General features: G+C 48.6%; 1 protein-coding gene across 20 annotated transcripts in view; it reads left to right on the top strand.

The window, feature by feature from the left end:
- The window catches only part of NFASC (neurofascin), a 111141-nt gene extending 94282 nt beyond the window's left edge, over positions 1-16859 (top strand). For 12 of the 20 annotated variants that reach the window (XM_019546577.1, XM_019546585.1, XM_019546574.1 and 9 more), the window contains 4 exons: positions 1671-1802; positions 3803-3872; positions 8207-8218; positions 10946-16859. In XM_019546577.1, the coding sequence (XP_019402122.1) occupies positions 1671-1802; positions 3803-3872; positions 8207-8218; positions 10946-11177 (446 nt within the window). In that variant the 3' untranslated portion in view covers positions 11178-16859. The remainder of the gene's footprint in view (positions 1-1670; positions 1803-3802; positions 3873-8206; positions 8219-10945) is intronic. The other 8 variants (XM_019546587.1, XM_019546586.1, XM_019546584.1 and 5 more) reach the window with 1 other exon arrangement.
- Positions 16860-24079: the final 7220 nt, after the last annotated feature.

The raw sequence follows: 24079 nt of genomic DNA, 5'->3' as shown, positions 1-24079 counted from the left end.
GACGCTGGCATACTATACTCCCTTCCAGCATTCCCTGGCGCTGCGTAATTTGGGTCAGATCAAAGTCTGATGGTAGTCGCTTGTGGGTGTCACAAGGGAGTTAACAAAGGGTGCTCTCCTTGTCAGGACAAACCCCCGTAAAGTTCCAGCTCAGGTTCTTGATCCCATCCAAGTCAGGTCCCAGCTATCTCCTGTGAACTTGACTGTTTCTGTTTACACTGCAGTCTAGTTCACTTTACCCACTGTTGCTCTGAAAGTTATTTTCTACTGACTCCATCTTGCTGAAAACCAGGTGCGTGACAATTGGAAGAGCTTGTTGCATGCTGCTATTTTCAGGCCAGAGGTTCATTTGTCCTACTTTGCACAGGAGCTGCAAGTAAGTCCCATCAGCATGCTACAGGCGGCGGCTTGGGGGTTTGCAGTTAGGTGTCAGGACGTCACGTTGGAAACAGCGATACCTCTCCTTGCTTAATACTGACCTGTGACCTCATGGCCTTGCATTAAGGCAGCAAAATACAGAGCCCCTTTCAGTGAGGAGGTTTGGAGCCTTTCATTGCTGCAGGGTCAAGTCTCCTTGTCGTGGATTCCCAGTCTCACTCAACCAAGATCTGCCGTCAAGGCTTTTCATTTAAAGCTTTGTCTCCACGTTGAAATAAATCCTGCCACATCTTTTAGGGGTGTCAGATGGACCTTCCTGGCCTCACTCCTCCTGCTGAAAAGCATCACCCCACTGCCACGGACAGTGTCATATCTACCTTGCCTTCTGATGGACGGGGTCAGCCAAACTCAACAAACAAAGCATGGTCTCCCCCCTCTCTAGCCGAGGCTAAGCACATTTCCTCCCGGGAGCGCGTGCGTCCTGCTGACAGCATTCACACCAGCAGGATGGCTGCTTTCAGTGCAGGCTGGCAGATGTAGAGATATTTTTGCGCCCATGAAACAAGGTGGGTTTCGTGCCTAGGTCCTTGTTGACACTTAAGTGCCTGGATTCAGCAGTCATCCGTGCTGCATCAGTGCTGATCACTAAACATAGATCAGGAGTTAAAAGCAGGGGCAAACCCTGCTTTTAGAGCAAGCTCTGGCTTGTCCTAACATGAGGGTTACACCAGATGCTGTGCTGGAGCTGTTCCCTAAGAGATTCCTCCCAACTTCACCACAACAAGCTATTTTGAGACCCTTTGCAGTTAGGGAACTTGTTATATTTATTGGTTTGTTCCAAGTGCGCGCCAGGGAAATAAAAGCTTTTAGCTGCTTGTTGGATGAATTTCACACCCCATTTACAGGGGCCACCTGCAATTTTGCTCTCTGCTTATTTCCTGTCGCTGAAAGTGGAAGATCAACTCTGTTACTCAGCTTCTTCTGCCATTATTTTTACACCCCCTTCTTCATTAGTCTGTATTAGTTTCATTTTATTTACGTTGCTTTGATGTGCATGGCTCCTGATAGATTCCTGAGTTGACTCTCAGTAAACATATAAAACTCAATTCCCATTTTAGTCTCAGACACCACACTTAGCGGCACACACTGATGTGACTGTAGAAAAGGATCATTTATGAGAGGGTAGCCCAGATCTTTCTAGGAGCCTGGCTCCATGGTGTTACTTTACTTATTTCTCTCCCATGTTCAAATCTGGCTTTTCTAACGTGCTTTCTTTCAACTCCCCCTACCAGCTTATACCAAGAACCACGCGGACATTGCAACGCAGGGCTGGTTCATTGGGCTGATGTGTGCCATTGCCCTTCTGGTTCTGATTTTGTTGATAGTGTGCTTTATTAAGAGAAGCAGAGGCGGGAAATATCCAGGTAAGTGCTGTATCCAGCCATACATTACATCTGCTGTTTAGTAAAAAAGCCCCCTATGCTTTTCAGAGCTGCTTTAAAATGTCTTGATGTCTGCTACCCTTCTCATTGTAAGGGTTTTTCTTCCTCCGTGTTATGAAAATATGTAATGCCAGAAAGGACTGCAGTTAATCAGAGGCAGGGCAAGTTCTCCCTGCCATGCAGGAGGCAGCCTGCAGAGCAGGCTGGACTCATTAAGAGTGACCTGACATCTGTTAAACAAAGTCATGCTCTTCCTGCAAAAGGACACAGATCTCATTAAGGTCTTTGCAAGAAGGAGATGAGGCTTAGGGAGAATTGCCCAAATGATGCGTGCTCTGTGCCCATCTGGGCTCTTAAGCCTTAGTATTTAAGCAGTAAGATGGCTCCCCAAACCCAATCCTGCAGTCTCTTCCACGTGCAAAATCCCCATGCTGGTCAGAGCTCTGTACCCAGAAGGACTGCAGGATTGGACTCTATGATATAGAGGCAAAGATCCAACAGCAGCTTCACAGAAGATGCCCGTGATCCAGCCTGTATGGGTACTTGCTGTATTTTCCAGTAAGTGCCTTCTTGCTTTTTCACGCGCTGCCCTGTAAGCACCCATAAAGCCATCTCGTTGTCCTCTTTCAAATCCCTCCTGAAGTCCTTCCTTTGCCATGTGATGCTGTGTTAGGCCACCAGTGTGCTAAGATTACTGCCTGTACTCCTCCATCTGGCCTGGATCTATCCATAATGTCTTGCATTACACTTAGACTCTTTACTGTTAAAAGCAGGGGTCCGTTTTGATTTGTGTTTGGGCAGCATTTTGCATAATTTGCTCCCACTCCATCGGTGGAGCTCCTGGCTGCTATGGTAATATAAATTGTCATTGATCCTAACCAGTGAAACAGGCAGACATGAAGTCAAATTGCAGTAATAATTGAGCCTCTCTTCTGAGTCCAATACAGACAACTCCTGCCAGGACAGAGAATTACAGCATCTAGGGATTGTTCTGAGGCACACTTGAGACCGTGTGCATTTGCCAGCATAACTCCCCTACAAGCATGCTCAGATCACTTTGTCCCCTGGACTGCATCTGTGCTAAATGTCTGGCAAGCTGACTTGTTAATGGCTTCATCTGTACAACACTAGACCATCATTAGGAAGAATAAAACCACACGTATAACTGTGTACTGCGTGCCAGTTTAAATTCACGTTTATGGCATCATAATGAAGTGAATCAATTCCTAATTTTGGAATAAGCCAGATACCATTAAAATCCTCATGTGTGCCACTCCCCATAAAAATCAGTCATACCATTTGCAACTTCCCTCATTGCGGGCCTGGTTTGCCAGCGTGGTACTTCACTTTTACGTCCGTAAGATTGATGCACTCGATAGAGCAATGGCAAGCCAGGCTCTCAAAGCACGAGGAGTAACTGCAAACGCCAGCAACACGGTGAAGACCGCACGCTCTACAACAGCGTCAACCCCTATGCAGCTAGTTCCGTGTGTGATGCTTGTCTCCACTGAGCCCTATCAAAGTTAGTACCCGAGTCTCTTAATAAACGCCTCCTAATATAACAGGCTCTCTTTTGGAAATAAAAACCACAAGATGATGTATGAGGACATTCCTAGTACCTTTACCGAGGGCTCTTTCCCCGATATAAAGAAGCATCGATTGACCTTGCACTAACACTTTGTGATTGACAGATGGTGCTTTATGACTTTAACGGTGCTTTCTTGCATACTGGATTTTACTTGAGTCTTCCTGCCTAGAGCAGGGGCCCTGGACCCGGTGATCTGCAAGGTCCTTTCCAGCCCCATACAATCTATGAATCAGCTTCTCTCAGTTACTGACCTCACTCTGTAATCTCCTTGGCAAAATAAAAAAAAAAAAAAGAGGAGGAAGGAGAAGAGGCAGGAAGCGATGCTGGCTGTTGCGGAGGGAGCTTTCGACCCTCTAATTTAACTGTTGCCTGGTAATGTGCTTCTTTGCCACAGTGCGGGATAACAAAGAAGAGCATCTAAATCCTGAAGACAAGAACGTAGAGGACGGGTCGTTTGACTACAGGTATGTTTCTACTTGGCATGTGTATTCACTCAGTCACTTCTATCCCATCACCTACCCCCTGCTCACCTTGAGTCTCCTCTTCCTCCTTCCCCCCTGTTCCCTTCACGTAACCACTGCCGCGGCGCCACACTCTCTCATGAACTGTTTTCCACCTTCCTTCTCCTCCTCCTGCCTCCCGCTCTCTGCAAGTTCTTTACAAAAAGAGATGCCTTAAAAACCTGGAAAAGCAACAGCCCAGGATGGCTGCTCCTCCTCTGGGGCGTTCAGACTGCTCTGACAGGCACGTGGGACAGGATAGCTCCCATGGGGAGGAAGCCCACTTCAAACACACATGCACACAGAGTCAGGAGATTCTCGCACAGGCCAAGGGGATTTCATTAACCATGCAGTGCTGGGACTCGGCCTCCTTTGTGGCGCTGATGCACTGTCCAGACTAAGAGATCTTCAGCAGCTGCCCAGACCTGCGCAGTATACTCTGTCTTAGGAGCCAAGTCCCCACAGGGCCCAGGCCTCTCTCTAGAGGAGCTTCAGCAAAGCCCCTTGAAACATGCCCATCATAACCTTGGTGCAGCCTACCAAGCCCTCTGCTCAGGGAGCTATGACCTCCCCACCTCCCATCAGACTAAATGGCATCCTTTAAAGAACAGCAGCCACTTCTCCTCCCAGCCCCTCTGGTCATTTGAAAAGGGAGCAAGTATTTTCTGTGCCTGTTTGCGTGTAACCCTGTGTTCATGGCTCTACTTGTGCTTCTTCATTGCGCACAAGGAATGGGAACAGGTAACGTTGCCAGATCTTGTTGCATTTTCCTGCATTGCGTTAATAGCTGGGAATTACAGTGCGCCTGCTCCCTTGAGCACCCGGGGCTTGCTTTTATATCAGTGTCCTTTTCCTTAAAAGAATTACAATAAAACTTTCCAAGCCCAAGACAGTCAGTGGGTTTTGGATTAGGCCTTATACCATTACCCGGTATTCCCAGCATTACAAAGTGAAGTACCCGAGACGGGAAGAATTTATTTAAAATGCAGAGTAACACCAGGGTAGAAAGCTGCAAAGACTGTACCGTACAGGACTTTGGAACAAATCCTGTATGTAAGTCTCACCACATATGGATATACAAATAGGAGGCAGAATAATTGGATAGTCTTCAGGATAGTCACAGTTTTATCATTAGTAGCAAGTTGCTACAGTAATTACTTTCCAGTGGTGGCTGTTTTTCTCCAAAGGATGTCATATGACCATAGCTGTTCAGTGTTCTGCATGGCATGTGAAAAGACACAGGATAGACACAAACCCCAGCCAAAGCAAAATACTAACACGCTGCAGGGCCAGAAGACCAAAGACTCCTTCCTCCCCCGTCCCCTCACTTCCTGCATGTCTAGATTGTAGATGTAGATCTCCGATGCCAAAACCAGAACATCAGTTTGCACCAACGGCTATGCAGCCACAGTAGACTGTGCGCCCTATACCCGAATGTTCATTTTGCAACAGCAGTCTGCTCTCTGCATGCCTGCACTCTGACACCAAACCCATCCATCAAGCACAAGCTGCTGAGGTTTTGGCAAGATAATTATATGGAAGGGACTCGCTTTGTCTGTCTCCTTTTGCCGCTATCCAGAAGTCAACCCAAGCTGGGGAACGCAGCAGGACTGGAACGCATTATGGAGCATTAGGCAGCAGGCAGCCAGATTGAAGTGATTTGCTCGGGGAAGCTGGTTTGCTAGTGGGAAATCTGTATTTTGATAGTACCTCTGACAAAAGCAATCGCAATGGCTTCTTTAATAAATTTTTATGTGACCCAGCAGCAGCCTGGGGCCCAGCGCCCCATGCTCCTGACCACAAGTGGAGAACAACACAAGAAGCCAGCCTTTACTGGTTCTTTGCCAGGTCTTACCCTCTGCCCAGTGCACGGGCAGGACAGGATTCAGAACCAAGTCATCAGTTTGTGATCTAGCGGCAGGTTTGAGCCTCCGCTCCCATGCTCCTGCCTCAAGTCACAGCAGGTTCAGGTCTGGCATTTGGATCTCGCAGGCAGCTGTATGGTCTGTGCAGAGCTGGCACTCTGCTAGAGCAAGGGGTGGTCACAGCATGAAGCCAACATTTCCATTCCTTCCTCTGCCACAGTGGTTGCAAAGCAGGTCTCTGGCCCTATCCGCACTGCAGACCTACTGGGTCGTGCAGCAGCACCTTCCAAACATACCGGGCAGATCTGTTCATGCTACCTCCTGAACCAGAAAGTAGTTTCATAACATTCATAGGACACTATGCCTGGGCTACTTAGCAGTGCTGGGGAGTCTGAGCTTATTAGTGTAAGTAGAGCGACACTGGTTCCGGTTCAGGCAGCGTGCATGGTACAACATGGCATTTGAGAGCTCAGCTGCTGGCCGTGGTAAGTTTGTGGCACGGACGTGCCTTTTGTGAAAGCACGTCTGACACTAACGAACGCGGAGAGGAAACGAGGGCCCTCAGCTCGGCTGCCATTCTGTAGCAAAGTGAACTGCCCTCTGATGCTCCATGCGTTACCCCAGCACTGTCCAGCAGATGTGATGACTGTCGAGACAGCAGGAAGGGATGCAATAGAGCTCCTCTCGGACACTAAAGGACACCCAAAGAGCTTGCCACCCCCATGCAGAGGTCAGGGGGAGGGAGCCAGTAGACACCTTAGATACTCCAAGGAATTCACCAAGATTTGCGGTGGTTAGGAAGCTCCTCCTGTTTGTGTTGGTTGGTTGGTGCATGTGTGCGCTCTGCCTTACTGGAGATGGAAGGGTTCCCTATCCTTACATAGACCCTAGTGGCAAGAAAAACCTCTGTGGGTAGCAGAGGTTTACTTCTCCCCGATATAAAGTGAGGAGTACTCCATTAGTCCAGCTTCTGAAGGCAGGTGCTATTCAGCATAGGCGTGTCAGTGTCTGGTCTCGGAGCAGTACTGCATTTGGCTAGAGATGCTAGTGAGAATAGCACTTTAGAAACGCAAGACAGTATTCTTAGCAAAGTATCAACTAAGCAGCACAGACACGATAGCATCACCTTCTAGCTGGGGCAGCGTACATGTGCTTTCTCCTGAGAACAGGCCCCAGCGTCCCAAGTTTACAGGGAGAAGCAGGGAAGGAAGGCATCCTTTGAACAGGCAGAGAAAGGTGAACTTGAAGAACTGGTGTGACCTGCAGGTGATTAAGATTCAGAATGATTGCAGTAGACTGAAGGAAAGTAACCATTAGCATTTAAAGGGAGGCCAGGGTTCGAGCTGATGTGAGCTCTTCATTAGTTTCCCTCCCCACCTCCACATAGCATGTCTGATATGCTCTCATCACAGCCTCACGTCCTTAATGCCCTGTGCATGCAACTTTCAAATCTCTGCAGCCTGTAATTAAGAGATAGTGTCACATCTTTCTGTTCCACTAACAGAATAATGGTTTCCCTGTGCGGAGGCTAAGCTGAGAAGCTTTATTTTCAAAGTGGGAGACCATTATCCTTGAAAAACTCGTTCTGTGCCAGTGACTGTGCCTCATTATACCAAATGATTAAAATGGAGTCTAGAGTTATAAAGAAGGGGGTTGGGGGGTGGGGAGCCACTGACTGCATAATGCAGGGCACTGGGATGAGGTGTTGAAGCATCCAACATGATTCTGGCACTAGAGGGTAGAGACCAAAAGACGTTACCATCCAATTGCTGTTCAGCAACCTGCATGAAGTAGGTCCAGTGGGTCTCAGGTCAGGTCCCAGTGGAGGGGTATCCATTTTGTAGCTGGTACCAGTTGACCATGTTGGCAGAGACCAAGGACTAAATGGGCCCTAGCAGCAGAGCTCTGAGGTACTGCGAGGAGCACGTGGTCTCCAGCCCTCTGGATAGCCAGCTTCAGGCTGCCAGTGCCCCACTTTGCCCCCAGCAATGAACCCAAGTAAACACCTAAAGAGGGGAAGGGGAGGAAAGAGCAGGAGACCCACTAGGCCAGCCCTCAGTCCTCTTCTTCTGGATGTCACTGCCAAGCAGTTCCCAGCTGGCTCCAGGAACCAGCACTCATTTCAGTGATGTGCCTGTGAATAACCTGCTTTTCTGGTTGCTCAGTACTAACTTGGGGGGGGTGGGGGGGGAGGGAGGTGGGGAAGGGAAAGCCACTGAGCTTCACCCAGCTGGAAGCAGGAGGGGCTGAGGCTCATTTCATTTGGTCTAAAGAGGCAAATAGCACCTTGAGGAATGCAGCGGTTTTGAGCCCTGCCCCTTTAAATGCATACCTCATCATATCTCTCTCTGATCAGGCTCTTTCTGCTTCTCTCTGTTTTATTCCCATTCTTTCTCCTCCTTTTCACCTTGTCTATCCACATGGACCATGAAGGTCTCTTGAAAGGTAGGATCGTGTGCTGCCAGAAGTCCGGCACATTCAGCTTTTTCTTCTAGCAGTTCGTTTCTTTCATAGCCGAAATACCCCTTTGCCCTCACCCTCCCCTGCTGCCACCTAACGTATTAATTAAGGCTCATCTCCCCCACGCAGAGTTTTCAGGTACTCTGTGTCCGGCGAGTTGCATTCTGCTTGACAGCATTCAAAGGGGCTGGGGCGCTAATCAGACCCAGTGAGGCTCAAAGGGCCCAACGTGCAGCTTAGGCTTGCGTGACTACTGCTTATTCATGCAATGAGTCCCACTAACTTCCTTGGGCCCCGTTGCACAATTAAGGATTGTTCACCTGGCTAAGCTGCAGAGCACGTTCTCCAAGCGACTCACATTCCCAGGTCAGCCGCTCTGATCACGTGCCGGGAGGGCACTGAGCACAGGCTCTCTGCCTACACCCCGTGCAGAGCGGCTGAGCGAGTGAAGACAACAAGCAAGCAAAGACGTTAAGGCCCTGAGAGGTCAGTCGTGTGTATGCATTAAAGCCCAGCCTCCCTCTGAAAGACCCGTGCAACTCTGGGCCACAGTTCCCAAAAGGGTCTGACCTGGATGCTCTCGTTTTCTAATGCACACGGCAAAAACCGTGAAAAATCCCTTTTAACAGAACTACCGCATCCACACGCTGATGACTATATGCTTCACCTTCTTAATGTACTAACCAGACAAATAGTATTGGAGAGAGGTAAAACCAGGGGGGAGGTCTGGAAAGCTTCTGTGCCCTGGTGTTTGGCAATGCAAGCCCCACATTAGGAAAAGCCTGAATACAGATTGTTTCGTCTGAACCCAGCGCAAGTAAGCGGTTCGGGTTTTTGCCACTCTCTCCTTTCCGTTATTAGGCTTTCTAACTGGCAGCGCTGCTTACAGACTTAAATCCTTTTCAGAGGGGCTGCTTATGATGCTAACGTGTTAATTCTTATCATGATGCCAAGTTAACACGGGGCCTCAAACATTGGTTCTGTTTTATTACTCAATTTGCAAAGCGCTGATATAAGGTAACGTGATGCAAAACTGCAGAATGGGCTGCGGGATTTCAAATCCCTCCCACGTTATGGAGAGCTGAAGCCATTACCTAAATGGCTTGGGATGGACTGAATGACCTAAGGGAGGTCATTCCTATCACTGAGCAGTCCTAAGCACTAAAAGGACAAAGTGTAACCGTTAGTGTCCACACTGAGCATGTATTTCCAAGGGTGGAAGTTGACTGTCAACTACTACAACCCACATCTAAATTCTAGGGAACAAGAACGAAAAGAAAAAGTGCCTGAAATGATTCATGTCCTATCTTTGTACTGACGTGAGTTGCTTTGCTGGGGTGATGGCTACAGGACATTGCAGAAGAGCCATGGAGCAGCTGAGTTGCAAATGTTTCACGGAAGAAAGATGCATTGCTTCCACTGGGCGTACAATACCCTAAACATCATGTCTTAGGCCACCATGTCCTTGTGCTGAAACACTCCTTTTAATGAGCCATCCACATGCAGAGAAAGCAAGAAGAAATTGCTTTGGTCTACTAAAGGTTAAATCCTTTATTGAATCAGTGATTCAGCAAAAGGGACTTTGGACCATGGCTTTTCTTACTGTGTTTAAGAATAATGCATGAAAATTATGCAGCCAGACAAAAAGGCAGAGAGAATAATTTTTCAAGCAAATAATTCTGAGTTGGATGAGTCCTCAGCTGAAAAGATAACGTGAAAAGAAGCATTTAATAATACATTTAGAAGTGGCGTATGATTTGCCTGCTGGATTAAACAGGTGATTACACATTGCCAACAGATATGATAAGTGCCTCTTTCACAGATGGCCGTCCATTCCCAGGTGGTGTTAACTACGGGTTTGGAGACACAAGTCCTTACCACATGGGAAAATGCAAAGGTTTCCCAGATTTTTGCTTGCAGGTTCTTAAACTGCTTTCTTATGGGTCATTTAAAAAAAAAAACAAAAAAAAAAACCCCTGTATAATGGCTTTGTTCATTCTTTCTGAATGAAACATTTCCCACACACGAAGCAGCAAGGTGTTTAGGGTGACGAATCAGACCAGCCTCAAACAGATGAATTTAGATGCTTAGAAATGAACGTGAAGGGGAAGATTTCCACGAGTGCTAGGAGATGCACAGAACTTGGTTTCCTGCAGAAACTTAACAAAGCGCTGCCAGGGAGATTATCTCCACGTACATGTGGCTCTTAAAAAACAACTGATCAGTATTTGTCTAAGAAAAAGCAGAAATAAAACTGAGTAGCGACCAAAGTGGAGCTGGCCAGGTCCTTCCAAGGCTGATTGAAATACAAAGAAGAGAGAGAGGGTAGACAGTAAGAAGCAGAGGATTCTGGCAGTGATCATCCAGTTCAGGTTGTCTAAGCATGATCTGTGACATGGGTAAGAACATCTGTTTTCCTAAGGACAAAAATAGGCTGGGTTATCAACCAAAAAAAAAAAAAAAAAATCAAGTGTGTAAACTACACGTGCAACTAAGTGCTTGATATATGTAACAGGTCACGGTAGCCTCAGGAACATACTGGGCAAACTGCGACTGCCCATTTGCAGGCAGTTACCTGCATCCCTTGCAGACTGGCCATCAAGAAGGAGCACACTAGGGGGTTTTCTTGGATACCCAGCTCCCAGGTTTTAGTAAAGTCCCTTTAAGGCTGCACTCCCAATCCTGACTGTCTGTCTGTCTTCTACTACCCAGTGATGAAGACAACAAGCCGCTGCCCAACAGCCAGACCTCCCTGGATGGCACAATAAAGCAGCAGGAGAGCGATGATAGCTTGGTGGACTATGGAGAGGGGGGCGAAGGGCAGTTCAACGAGGACGGCTCCTTTATCGGCCAATACACAGTCAAGAAGGACAAAGAGGAGACAGAAGGCAATGAGAGTTCAGAAGCCACGTCCCCAGTCAATGCTATCTACTCGCTAGCATAGCGCGCTATAGTGAAACCACAAATCACAAATATATACGTGCCGTGGATGGGGGTCAAACCACTGCCACCATCACCAGGAACCCAAATACAAAACGACAAAAAAAACCAAACCAGATCCACCGCAAGAAACAAAGCAAAGCAAACGAACCCAGGCTAGGTGGTCGCCGATGCCATTCTATCCTTAGCAAACAAGCAAAGGGCGAGGACCCACGGGGTGCCAACGTGTGGTAGCCGTAGCTGAAACTGGAACAGAGCCAAAGGGGCTAGAGGAAGAGTAGGATGCACAAATTGTACACCCCAGGCTTCAGATCTGGACTGGCAACCCCCGTCTATTAGATAACCCAGCACTCACTCTGACTAATGATTCACCCCGTCCAGGTTTTGTTCCCCCCGCTTCCCCCTCCACTTTATGGGTTCAAATTCCCTTCCCCTTGGGGAAAGGCCCCAAATTTAAAAAAAAAAAAAAAAGAGAGAGGAGTGGGGGAGGGGGGAGGAGATGGGGGAAGAGAATGGGGATAATAGCATGAAACTGCAAAAATCAAGGGGGTGGGGGGGGTCCATCAGCTCTGGGGAGTAGTGATATGCTGCTTCATCGATGGGGAGTTCTCTGGGACTGTACTTGAGATGGACATCTTTACAGCCAGCACCTCGCTCATGACCCTTAGCAAACATGCCCGCACCGCCGTGCTCCTTCCTGAAAGATTGAGCAGCATCACACTGGAGCCCCACAGGAAGGTGGTTTCCAGGGCTTGCCGCTGGAACGGTCAGAATTGTGTTCTTGTACCTCTCATTAGTGCTACCCTTCCACGTTGGTTCGGTCACCGCAGTACTACCGCCCGGCGCGCGCAGGCCGTGGGCGAAATTGTTCTGCATCCATGCTACTTAGCAAAGCTTTTGAAGAAAGGGAAGTTGGGGAAGAGACGGTATGGGACTTGACGAAGGGCAGAAAGATGCAGCTTTATATTCTGACCCCAAGTGAGTGAGGCAGAGCAGAACCGTTTGCCTGGATAATGACGGGGAACTGGTTTTCTGTTATTCTTTGTGAGACGCAAGAGACAAACCCATAGTTTCTGCCCTCAAGCCCACATAAATCGTTATGTAGCAAAGAGGAAGGGGAGGTTGGACCAGCATTAACACAGGACAAGGGACCAGGGATTGGTTTCCCACCCATAACCCTGATGCGATAGCATCTCAGCGGTGAGCACTAACCTGCACTGAAGCTGCAGATCAGCTCCTTGAAATGCTCCAGGACCCCCCAGTCTGGTGGGGTATACATGGCTGTAAATGGCAGAAATGCAGGGTATGCAGCCTCTCCCCTCATTACATTGGAGCAATTCAGTGCAACATGGCTTTCAGTTAACCCTCTCTCCTCCTAGTTCACTCCAGTGGCCTTCCACCCCCCTCCTTGATCAATCAGCCCATAGGAGACACTTCCAGGTGCGGCAGGCTGTAGTGTGGGACTTGCACCCATTTTGTTCTTTACATATCAAGAACGCTCGTTAAAGCTAACCTGCTAATACAACTGTAATCCGTGTCTTGAACAGGAAAAGTTTGGCATTACAGTGCTCCTACACATGCCTTATCCAGCTTCAAAACTCCCCCTGACGTTTAATAAACTAAGACAGTTCACCCACCGCTTAAGCCCCTGATGCAATGGTCTCCAGTCTGTCAGGCCCATAGGAATAGGATGCCTGCACAGCTCTCCCAGCAGAGAAAGCATGGAACATAGTAGAAGGTAGCGTTTTATAATAGACAGTAATTAGCGGCAATGCCACATGTATTCTCCCCACTTCCTGCACTTTTGAAACCAAAGGTACCTTCACTGAGACAGTTCGGATTTCTTCAGACGGTTTCATGGTTGTACAACAAAGTTAGGATGGATGTTTTGTTTGTTTTAAAAGGCATTTCTGTTCAGCCTAATGGACTAAACGCTATAGGATTAATACGATTGTTCTTTTAGCTTTTCAACTGGTTGGCTACAGAGACATGTTGCTAACAAGGGTGTTCCTACTAAGAAGGGATTGTTTAGATATGCTTGCCACATTTTCTTTAAGCTGCTGTGATCTTTAACAGCGTGGCTACTTTTCATTTCAAGGAAAGAAACCTAGATTAGGTCAACAGCTGTGCAACGGGCTTGGTCAAGTCAAGCAAGAGAAGCAGAAGGGAGAGTTTAGCTGCACCAGAAGAGTCAGATGCACAGTTTGAAGTCTCACAGGTTGCTGTTAACAGACTGGCAAAGCTGCTCCCTGCTACCCAGGGTCCTTCATGCTAGTGTGCAAGGAAACCCCCAAGGAGTTCACATGCCAAAGGGGTTTGCCCACTTTTCTCTTGAGAGAGGGGAAAATGGGAGACATCTCTTTATCATTGTCAGTGTTTATGTATTAAAGCAAGAGACCTAATTCTAATGGAGTCGCCTAGCATTGTACCATTGCAAGAGGAGCTTCTCAACCTTTTTCCAGGGGGCAAAGCAGACACTTCCTAAAGAGCTCAGCGCGCCACAGGCCAAACGTTAAGTAAAGCTGAGTTTCCGAGGCATCCAGGACTTTAAAAGCAATGAGCGTTCATTCACGTTCTGTCAAATGGTTTCTAAAACGTTCTCCCCAACCAGCCAGGAAAGAGCCTATGGCCTTCATCTTGACCACCAACCTGTACCGTTTGAGCTAACGTAATGTTCCCGTTGGCAGGAGGAAGCTCTTACCCTCTAGGTGGGTCAGTCACGACCATCGGATAGGACACGCTTTGCTATCTCCATGTTCCACTTACAACTCCTGCGGAGTTACAAGGGAGTAGCTGAGAGCAGCCGGTCCTGTGAACGGTGCCCGTTTACTGTGCATTCGCACAAGCTACAGTGTCCCCGTGAATCATTTTACTAGGCTGCCCACACAACAGCTGTTTGCAACTAGAAAGAGATGAGGGTTTATTATGGTTTTTAACCGTTTCAGAGGTTACCCGCTGAAGCACCAGCATCTGCCTGGACGAATAGGGTTTGAGAAGGCCAGCTCAGAAAGACTGGACGGGTCATACCGATGATGGCTTGGTCAGGCAGGCAACAGTAATAGCAGAAGCCTTTCTCTGCATTACTTGTTCCTTGAGCAAGCATAAAGGGAAGGACAGGCTTATACAGGAGGCAGTGATCCCAACTTGGCACTGGTGTAACTCTGTCAAAGTCAGCGTTATGCCAGGGACAGGGCCGTGTCCACAAAAGCGAGACACAGGACACTCCTCCCTTACGGACCAGTCCTGCATAAACTTCTAAGGAAGAAATTAATAAGGTTCTACAGAAAGGTGATCAGGTTCTATGCTAATTATTCGAAACGTTGCAAGACAAAAGTTTAAAAACTCAATATTTGTAGTCTTTTTAAGCACCCACTTCAGTTTTCTAGTAAGCAGATAAATCTCTTACACCTCCAGGGAGGTTCAAAAGCTACACAGAAATTAACATTCTCTTTTCTGTACCCTGGGTACATCTCATAAGGATTTGATAGCAGTTTCTCTGTACAGTCAGTTTGCCGTAAGGAGCTCCATCACTGCTTGCACGGCCCTCTGACTATGAAAGCCACCAAAACGCTGAATTAATATATGCGTGACTTGTAAGAGACCTTACTGTCAAATTACCATAATGGCCCCAGAGTTATTAATACCCATAATGCCTGCCTCAAAGTATGCTTTTAGTTGGGCAAATTATTAGCTATTAATAATCTTGACGGAGGTGTACTTTAGGAGACCTGCTGAAGGGAACAGTGATCTGCCTAGGTGAAGAGGGATTTGAGAAGGTTAGCTCAGAAAGACAGGATGAGTCAACTTCCTCTCTCTGTGTCCCTCATGGGGATCCATCCAAGCTGCTGTACACCTGCTGCAGTACGAGCCAGAGATGCACCTCCTGCATAGCTCATCTAACCAGCACGAGCCATTAAACCCACCAAAGCCAGGCTTATTTAAAGGGAACCTCCATATAACTGGCACCATAACGGGGTATTCCTTCCTCGGCCTAAACAGTCTTACGTAGTTAAAGGGATGTTCCAACCTACTCCGGTTCCCAGAAAAACTCAACACATCCCAGATGCAGGCAGTACTTCCAGCTGCCCTGTCAGGCAAGCTGGCACCTCCCTCGTTAGAATTTTAATTGGGGAAACGAGAGAAAGGCCTGAACCAAAATCCCAAATCAAAAGGCTGCTCAACGCCTGGGAAAAGTCCTGGTCTGGTTCTAAATTTAGCTAGCTCGGGCCTATACTTAAAACAGGCTGAAGAAGAACCATCCACACAAACTCAGAGGCAGCTCCAAGGCAAACTCCAAGCTGTTTAATGTGGCCTCATGAGGGAAAGTTTCCATTTCTTTTTCTCCTTTGGAAATACAGCGGAGAGAGAGAGAGAGAGAGAAGCTGGAGTTGCATCCACCGGATATTGAGGCTGCTTCTCACTTTCCTTGCAGGCACTAAGGGTGTAGGATCGATTGAATCATGGAGTGGTAGCTAATTCTCTTGAAGGCCTCCTGCTTACGGAAATGCTAATGGTCTAAATTGGCTGGAAAGTAGGTCATTGCCTTCTCCCTCCCATGCACACCCGCCCCTTCCCGCATTTCCACCTTGCAAAAATGACCTCAAGGTCAACTACCGTAGTACGTTTCTGACCCCCAGGGATCAATCTGCCTATTATGACCTGTGTTTAAGGAGACTAGACAAGATGCAGCCTCCTGCTAAAGATATTCTGGTTGGAGAGCTGGACATGGTCAATTATTGATCATTAGGATTTTGTCTCTTGTTACACGCTTTATCTGACAAGCGGCACTCATTCGATCCATTGTGGCCTTTTCCCATCCGAGCCAGCGGCTTTCCTGGGAAGAATCCATTGAATTCATTTTCTGGAGCGTAGGTCCCAGCAGAGCAGCGCTTCCCGTCTGTAACGTAACGTGCATTGTTCTGGGCTTAATTCTGTACTAGTGGCAACAGATTTCAGTTAAGCAATAAAAATATATATATAGAGAAAGATATATATAAAAACCTTGTAAAGATGAAGAACATGTTTTGTTTCGTGCACTACAACCCACTTGATTCAAAGGAAATAATAACGCTTTCCTGATCCTTAAATAAAACCAATATGATCAGTGGCTTTTCCCTTTGCCCAGCAATGCCTGTCTCTGTGTTCTTTCAAGTGGGCATCGTTCTTTGAATGTGATGTCAATCGCAGCCTGAACCCCGGTGTCAACTCTGCAAAACAGACTTATTCCTTTGCACTATAAAGTTTCATACATTTGTTTTCCCAGCTTACGTCCGGAAGAAAATATTGACTATTTTGGTTCTGGTTTTTTTTATTATTATTATTATTTGTAAATATTTAATCACCTTCTCTATGTAAAACCTCCCGGTCATTCTAATACATTCTGTGTATTTATTTGCCTTTTAAAAAGAAAAGGAAGGAACGAAACAAGTTACTTTGTGTTGACCCACTTTCCCCAGCGATATATATCTGAGGCTGTAAAGTAATGGTTTACAGCAAGATTTATGGGCTACAGAGAAATGTTTAATATATGGACTTAAAAACTGACTGCATGAGGGATGAAAAAGGCCAAAATAGTCAGACATCATTTTTTTTTTTTTTGAATCACTGTTAAAAAAAAACAAAAAACAAACTGATTTTTTTGTATAGAGAACACTAAACATATAATAAAAACATTGTTCAAAACTCATGCTATGCCTGCCAGTCATTTCCAGCCAGCTCCTAAGGGGCAGTACAGCTGCGTTATGTGCACGCACACGTGCGTGTGCACGCCTATAGCGGTGTTCATAGGCATTTAAAGCAACCCCTTATAGCCTATGCTTCCTGCCTGCATTGCAGATGATCAGCATTAGCCTTTCCTCCCCAGCTCTTCTGAGGAGCTTGGCATCAGGGGACCCCACGTTACAAAGGTAGTCAGACTGATTGGTCCCATTTTACAGAACTGAAACCACTTGCAAGCCACCCAGCAAGTCAGTGGCTGAACCAATAAAAGGGCCCAGGTCTCCTGAGTGCGAGTCCACTGCTCTGCCCACTAGGACATCACCACCCAGGTGTTAGGGGGAGCTAGCACCCACCCTGCCAAGTAGCAACCTGCACTGCAGGGGAGAGGAGCCTAACTGGATTCAGGGCCAGCCCAGGTCTTCCGGCAAGGACAGGACTGAACAGACAGCTGGGTGACCGAAGGACAGCCAAGTGCCTTGGGTGGCTTCTGCGGGCACCACACCGGGTGGCGTTTGGATGACAGCTGGCCGAGAACGCCTGCCGCTGTCGCGTGTGGTGCGGCACACATCGCCCACAGCGGTTTGCGCACGGCAGGCACATCTACCACATTACATTACTCACCACAGTGCCATTCGGGCCTTCCCACCTGCATCTGTTCACCATCTCCCAAGATATCTCCAGCTCTTGTGCCTGAGCAAGAAATACTTAATAAGCTGCACATGGGAAGCCCCAGGCAGGGTCAGATATTGTCAACTGACTAGTCAATTGACTGCGTATTTTTTGACCGGTCAATCATAACGACATTTTTTGTCGTTTTCTTGACAGAAATATGATTTTTCTAAATGGTTTTTGACACATTTCTTGAACAGAAAAAGCACACTTTTTCCATTATTATTTGACCCTATAGACAGTTCTTTTGACAATTTTTGACCGATATTTGACCAGTCAATTGGCCCAACTTTATTTGACCACTCAAATACCCGGTGCCAACTCCAGGTCATACCAGGGGGCTCGTTCCGTAGAAGATCAGCAGAGCCAGGAGGCTGTGCTCCGGCCAACGTGCAGCACAGCTCCAGACAGACAAACCTCCCGACCACTTGCTTCCTTATTCCTGGCGTCGCCGAGGTGTAGCTTTAGCAACCTCCCTGCCCTTCAGCTGGTTTGGGACCGCTCTTGCTGGATGCCTTCCCTTCACTGACTAAATTACAGCAAAGGGAAATCACCCAGCTCCACTGATAAACTGCAGAGATACCTGCTACCCAAAGAGCATAGCCCAGGGGCTTGATAAATCTGTGCGAGCGCTAAAGGACATTCAAAAACCCCCCGTCCATCTGACCTCCTGGAAAACTATCCTGATACATGTCAATGCTCCCCCTGTGCTTCGGAGAGGCAGCATTAGCTCCTGGCACTGCTCCCTTCAGTGTCTTCCATGTGCAGCTGCTGTAGCCTTTGGGCAGTTTCCTTTTGCTCAAATGGCTTTTTAGCCACCCAGTAATTGATGTTTATGGAGGAAAGGACAATTGGTTACAGATTGGAGGGTAGTAGAACGGGGCTCTTTATCTGGTGCGGATACACTCGGCAGCTTTGGGACAGTCGGTGCTTTTCAGTGCACACATACACAGCGCGTCCTTCTGTTTGGCTGCCTTCAGCTAAAGCCCGTGGGATTCTTTACTCGCTGATCTGAAGGGGAGAGCAGGAAGCCCCACATGGAAGAAATGTTCCAACGCTCTCGCATCAGCTAGGTCTGCAGTGCGGGGTTGGCCAGTTTGAGCCACGAACCCCTCAAGGGGACAGGCAAAGCTGCACGCTACCCCAGTGGTGCGCAACCGCGATGTCCAGGGATAAAACCCAGTGGAGCAAGTTGCGGCTGTGCCCATCTGCACTGAGAACTCATATTCAGCAGCTGGGCAAAGCCTCAGCCAACTAAGCAAGCTGCACCCCCACCAGACAGCTGGCTGGGCACCTACCCCTGGAAGGCAGATGTCTGTCCTGTGGGTGGGATGGATATTTCTAATGGGATTGCTGATACTTCCCCACTGGGTTAAACGTAGGAGGAAACACTCTCAACCTGCTGCTCCAGAGCAAACATCTACCCCCAGTACCACCAGAGGCAGAAGCCCGAGCCGGGCAGTCAAACAGAAAAGGCCCTAGACGCTTAGGACTATTTGCCCTTGGGAGTGCAAGACTCTCTGCCCCGTGCAGAAGGCTGTTTACAGCGCAAGGGAATCATACCACGGTTGCCACCCGATGCGGGACCTAGAAAGCCCACCCCTTATTGTGTCTGGATGTGTGCAATATCCAGCATAGTGGGACACCCGTCTCAGCTGGGTCCTCTAGGAACCACTGTAGTTGAAACCAATAGTAATATTAACAACATGGGTCCTCACAGCCATCAGGCAAACACCCTTAGTTTCACTGCTAATTAGGACAACACAACCTGACGAGACATTAATTATTCCTTCGGCTGCTTCCCTCCCTTGTTCGGTCTCCAATTCTGCAGTGCTCGTGACGGCAAGTCGCTGACTGAAGGGCTGAGCTCTGACAAAGGCGGGGGAGGAAGGACCGACTGTTCTGTGCGTGGGGCTACCATCCAACAAGGCTCAGGAGGAGCCGTCAATCATTTTCCAGCTCCCCTTGGCCAAACCAGAGTAATTTTCCTCAATGGAAATCGCAGTACAATAAAAAAATACTAACGGTGCCCACGGCCTACCCGCAAGGTAAAAATATAGATTCTTTGTGTGTTTTGCTAGCAGCATGGGCATGACGCTCCCCAGCCCTCATACCTCAGTTGTGAAATACTATCATTGCGCAAAACTTGTCAGAGACAAACTGACCCAGAGAAGTACACGTTAGTATAGATGGGAAACAACCTTGCATGACAAAGGCTTTCATCAGGGTAGGGATGTGGAAGAAATAGCTTCTGGGCTTGTACAAATGTAGGCGGTGCCTGCTTCTAATAGAGATCTGCGCCAGAAATGAGATGGAAAGACTCAGCTTGGCGGGGCTCAAGTTGGGCGGACACGTATGAAGATGGCATCTGGCTGCTGTCTGACCTAGGGGCTGCTGGTTCGCAAACCATGGGGAACTGATCCCCACTGGTATCAGTGCAGTTTGGCCCTCTGCTATCCACTCGCTACAATCCTGTCTTACACGGAGCAAGAGCCTGCCAAATTCAGGACCAGATCCTTCCTTGGTATCAGTGGGAATGTCTACACCTGCCTCTTTTAAGTGGGCTTCACCTAAATTCGCCGTTTTTAAGTTGCATTAAGGGTATGTGTCTACATGCGTGTGCCCTTGATGCACTTAAAAATGGTGATTTAAGGCTACACGAGCCTAAGTTTGATACTTGCATAAGTTAGGTATCAAACTTAGGTGCAAATTGCTAAGTTGCATTAGTGCACGTGTAGACACGCTAATGCACATTAACGCAGTATGTGTCAATGGATACACATTGTGTTAATGCACGCTAGCGCATCTATATGTTCACTAATGCAACTTAGCTATTTGCACCTAAATTTAATATGCCTTAATGTGCATTAGCACATCCACGTGTAGACGTGCGCCTTAATGAGCCTTAGGCAAAGGTGCGTTAAGTTTAGGTGCACGTAAATACGTGTGTAAACACGCCCAGTGTGACTGGTTCCTCTGAGGTCTGTGGCAGTTTCTCCAAAGCAGGCAGTGACTCCAACATTGACACCAACAGACTAGCTAGCCCCAAGTTTTAAAGCTCTCTAGTCCAGATCATTGAAGAATGATGTTCCAAATGGGAGGACGACCCCATGTGAAGTGTCCTAACACTACAGGACAGAGTGGGGGGGAAAAAGCAAAGCACATTTCCAGCTCTTTTCATTGTCCTACGTGCATTTTCTTGTCCTAAATCTATATCTGTACTAGATACGTAACAGGCATAGCTACCATATTGAATGATGGCAATCTAGTACCTGGATAGACTTTCTCTGGTGAGAAATCTAAGGTCAGCTATAGGTGCTTTGCTGTTGGGCTTCTTTATGTAATAACGGGCCAAAATAGTGACACTTCTTCCAGACCCAAGCTGAGGAATATTGATGCTCCGTGACACACGGACTGAGAGACCCTCTTGTGTCCTACAGGATACGCATAGCACAGCTGGGATTTTCTGGCCACATATCTGCCTTTAATTCTTTGAGCATTTTAACTTTGCGGCCGTTGTACTTGAATATTTCCAGCATTCTCCTCATCTGGGCAAACGTTCCACGCGAGGAGCGCTGGGGTCTCCACTGCACAAACGCCCAGTGCCTTTCAGGTCAGGCTTTGTAGACTCATTCCAGATCTCCCTCAAACTGCAGCCCACCAAATGAGAAAAAGTCCCTTAGGCCATGTCACACTCTGCAAGCGTCAAACGATGCTCGCATACTCCTTGGGCCTGTATAAGTAATCGTTTGTGTTTCTGCCCTGTAGAAAAGACAAGGGAATCCTTTCAGCAGCTCAGGGACTTGCTTAAGCATTTGCTGCAATGGATTTCACCGAGTAGTTTAAAGAGCTCGAGCCATCCTTTGTAACCCATAAGATGCCACTTAGCTGACCCCTTTATCATCCAGGCAAAACAACAAAGTGGGCAAGGTTTTCAAATGGTCAGCCATGTTGGTTGCTTCTGTTTTTGGAAGCAGATTAGAAGGAGACTTATTTCCAGAGGGCAGGGGCACTTGCTGAAAACTGTGGCCGTTTAGGATCCCCCAGCTTGGGCCATGTTGCAGGGTACACCATGCGCCTAGTTTGCAGCCTTCCAGTTGATGGGCTTGGAAGCAGGGGTCAGGCAACAGCCCTGTCAGTCATCTTGGCCTGCAGGAGCAGACGAGGGCTTGGGAAGGCACTAACTGAGCACAGATTTTTCTCAAGGACCAGCTCACCTTGCGACATGTCCCCAGTGAAGTGCACCTCAGCTCTCAAAACCTAGGCCAGTGGCTCTTATGGGAACCCATCCCCAGAGCCCGGATCCCTAGCACGTTCCTGAGAGCACTCAGGACACTGCAGGAAGCTTTCAGCATCGAGCCCGCCATCCGGTAAACACCTGCCAACCCGTGTGAGAGCCACCCCCTACCTAGCCAGGCCCCTACTGGCCCTGCCGGAGCGATCGCGCTCGTTCAGGGAAGCCCTCCGGGCCCGTACTTTTACAACATGAACTTCCGAGCCGGGCCTCCGCCTCCGTAGGCGTACCGACTCATCGCTCACCCGCACACGTTGCGGTCCAGGGGATTCGTACAGCACACGAGCCAACCTAGCTAAACCTCAGAGGGAAACAGAGAGGGACTGAAGCTTGCAGGGAGCAGAGCACGAGGAGCCGTTGTCTTAAAGCGAGAGCGTGCAAAGCGGCATCTTGGAGAAACAGGACGAGAGCCGCCATCCAGGCGGGGATGGCAAGAATCCAGCAAATACCAGCGCCTGCCAACTCAAGCCAGTCACACTGCGTTGTTTTCCAAGGCAAGATTCCTCCTAACAATGAGAGCTGGTGATTGCCCACTCTTCCCCCACTGGGTGGACTAGCTGCTTTCAGCTACTTGGCTGGAAAACGCAATCCAAAATATTTACACCCAGAGAACGTCCTGTTTCAGAGAGCGAGCGAAACGTCCCTACAGGGCGGCTGTCAGATAGGCAAACCAGGAGAGCTGAATCCTCACTTGTTATCTTGCACAGTTGTGAACATTTATATCGTGCAAACATCCCAGCCTATAATAAATGAGCCTGCATTTCCAGCTTCTCTGGGCACGAACAAATAACGAGCAATAAGTTGCTGTAGAAAAAGAAAGGAAAAAAAAAAACAAAACTCTTTGCACGCCAGCTGAGGCTTTCCCAGCATTTCACCGGCTAGTTAGCACGCACTTCTGGGTCCCACCATGCTCTTTTATAGGTGCAGAAACTGAGGCGTGGAGAACAGAAGAGATTTGCTCTCAGTCACACAGCAGGCAAGGGGCAGAGATCGCCAGCATCCAGGCTCCGACGGGCCACACTTGGCTATTTCAGGACTTCCAGCAGGATGGGGCCTGCATGCCACACAGGACTGCCAGGGAGAACAGCAGCTCTTTGAAACCGTGTCCCCAGGCAGAGCTCACGGAGCAGGTGCCCAGGTGCAGAGCATATGGGCTAAGAGGTCAGGATGGGAGGATGCCGCGGGGGCAGCCCAGCAAACATATGGCAGAGCCACGCTTTCGAGCCAGCCACCTCTGCACCCGCTCTCAGAGGCTCTTGGTTCAGACGTGACAGATGAGCCAGGAGCGCCTCTTCCCCCCGCCAGCACCGCATCTTCCTCCTTTCCTGTCTTGCCTCCCTGGGGCTCTCAAATGCTCTTCCCCAGGGGTCCCCAGCATGAAGGCTGGAAGTGGGGGGCAGGGAGGGACTCCATGCACAGAAGAGCCTATTTGGCTAATGAAGCTGTAATTGTGCTGAATCTCACTAATAGGATGAAGGCATTAAAGCCGCCCACTCCCGTGCAGCTGCGGTGGGTGCGTTTCTTCCTCCCCGGAGACCAGCTGAGTGACAGAGACAGCTCCCACTCCTTTTCTTCACGCTCCCTGGTCCAAAACGAGAGACCGTTTCCAGAGGGGCCTGACGCTCAGCATGCCATAGAAACCTTGCCAGGCCGGGTATGACCAACTGACCCATCTCTTCCAATGCTGCCGGGTGGGACGAGCACTGGGCTGCAGAGGTGGGCATCTGATAAGACGCCTCCAAAAACCTCACAAGAACTGCTGAGCACAGTCCACGTACCAGCTCAGAGGGGGCTGGCTGCCCTGGGCTCCTTGCAAAAATCGATGGGGTAGTCCCAGATGCCAGGCAGCAGGTCCGTGACCTGCTAGACTTGTCCAGAGCAGGACAGCTCATGGGAGACCGGCAACCCTCTGGACATATGGGCCTGCTCATAAAACAGCCCCCACGAGCCCCCTGCCCCTGCATCATGGCAGGCTACAAGGGCACCCAAGGGAACAGCCGCTGCCAGCGCCTGCAGCAGGCTAAGGGCTATCGTGCCTATTGCTGAAGGAAGCATTATGCTTATAACCTGCCCTGTTCCTATCCAGCAGTGACCAGAGCTGGGAAAGCGCGAGAGCCATTTGCCATTTCCCGGGTCCATTTGTTTCTAGTCTAGAGGGCGGGATGCCCATGCTGGGGGAATGCCAGGCTCCTCCAGCCTTCTGTATTAAAGAACCTCCTCGAGCT

The sequence above is a fragment of the Crocodylus porosus genome, unplaced genomic scaffold, assembly GCF_001723895.1.
Source record: "Crocodylus porosus isolate Cpor-Errol unplaced genomic scaffold, CroPor_comp1, whole genome shotgun sequence".
NCBI classification, from domain to species: Eukaryota; Metazoa; Chordata; order Crocodylia; family Crocodylidae; genus Crocodylus; species Crocodylus porosus.
Note: the sequence above shows the minus strand (reverse complement) of the source record. Positions and strands in the feature narration are given on the sequence as shown.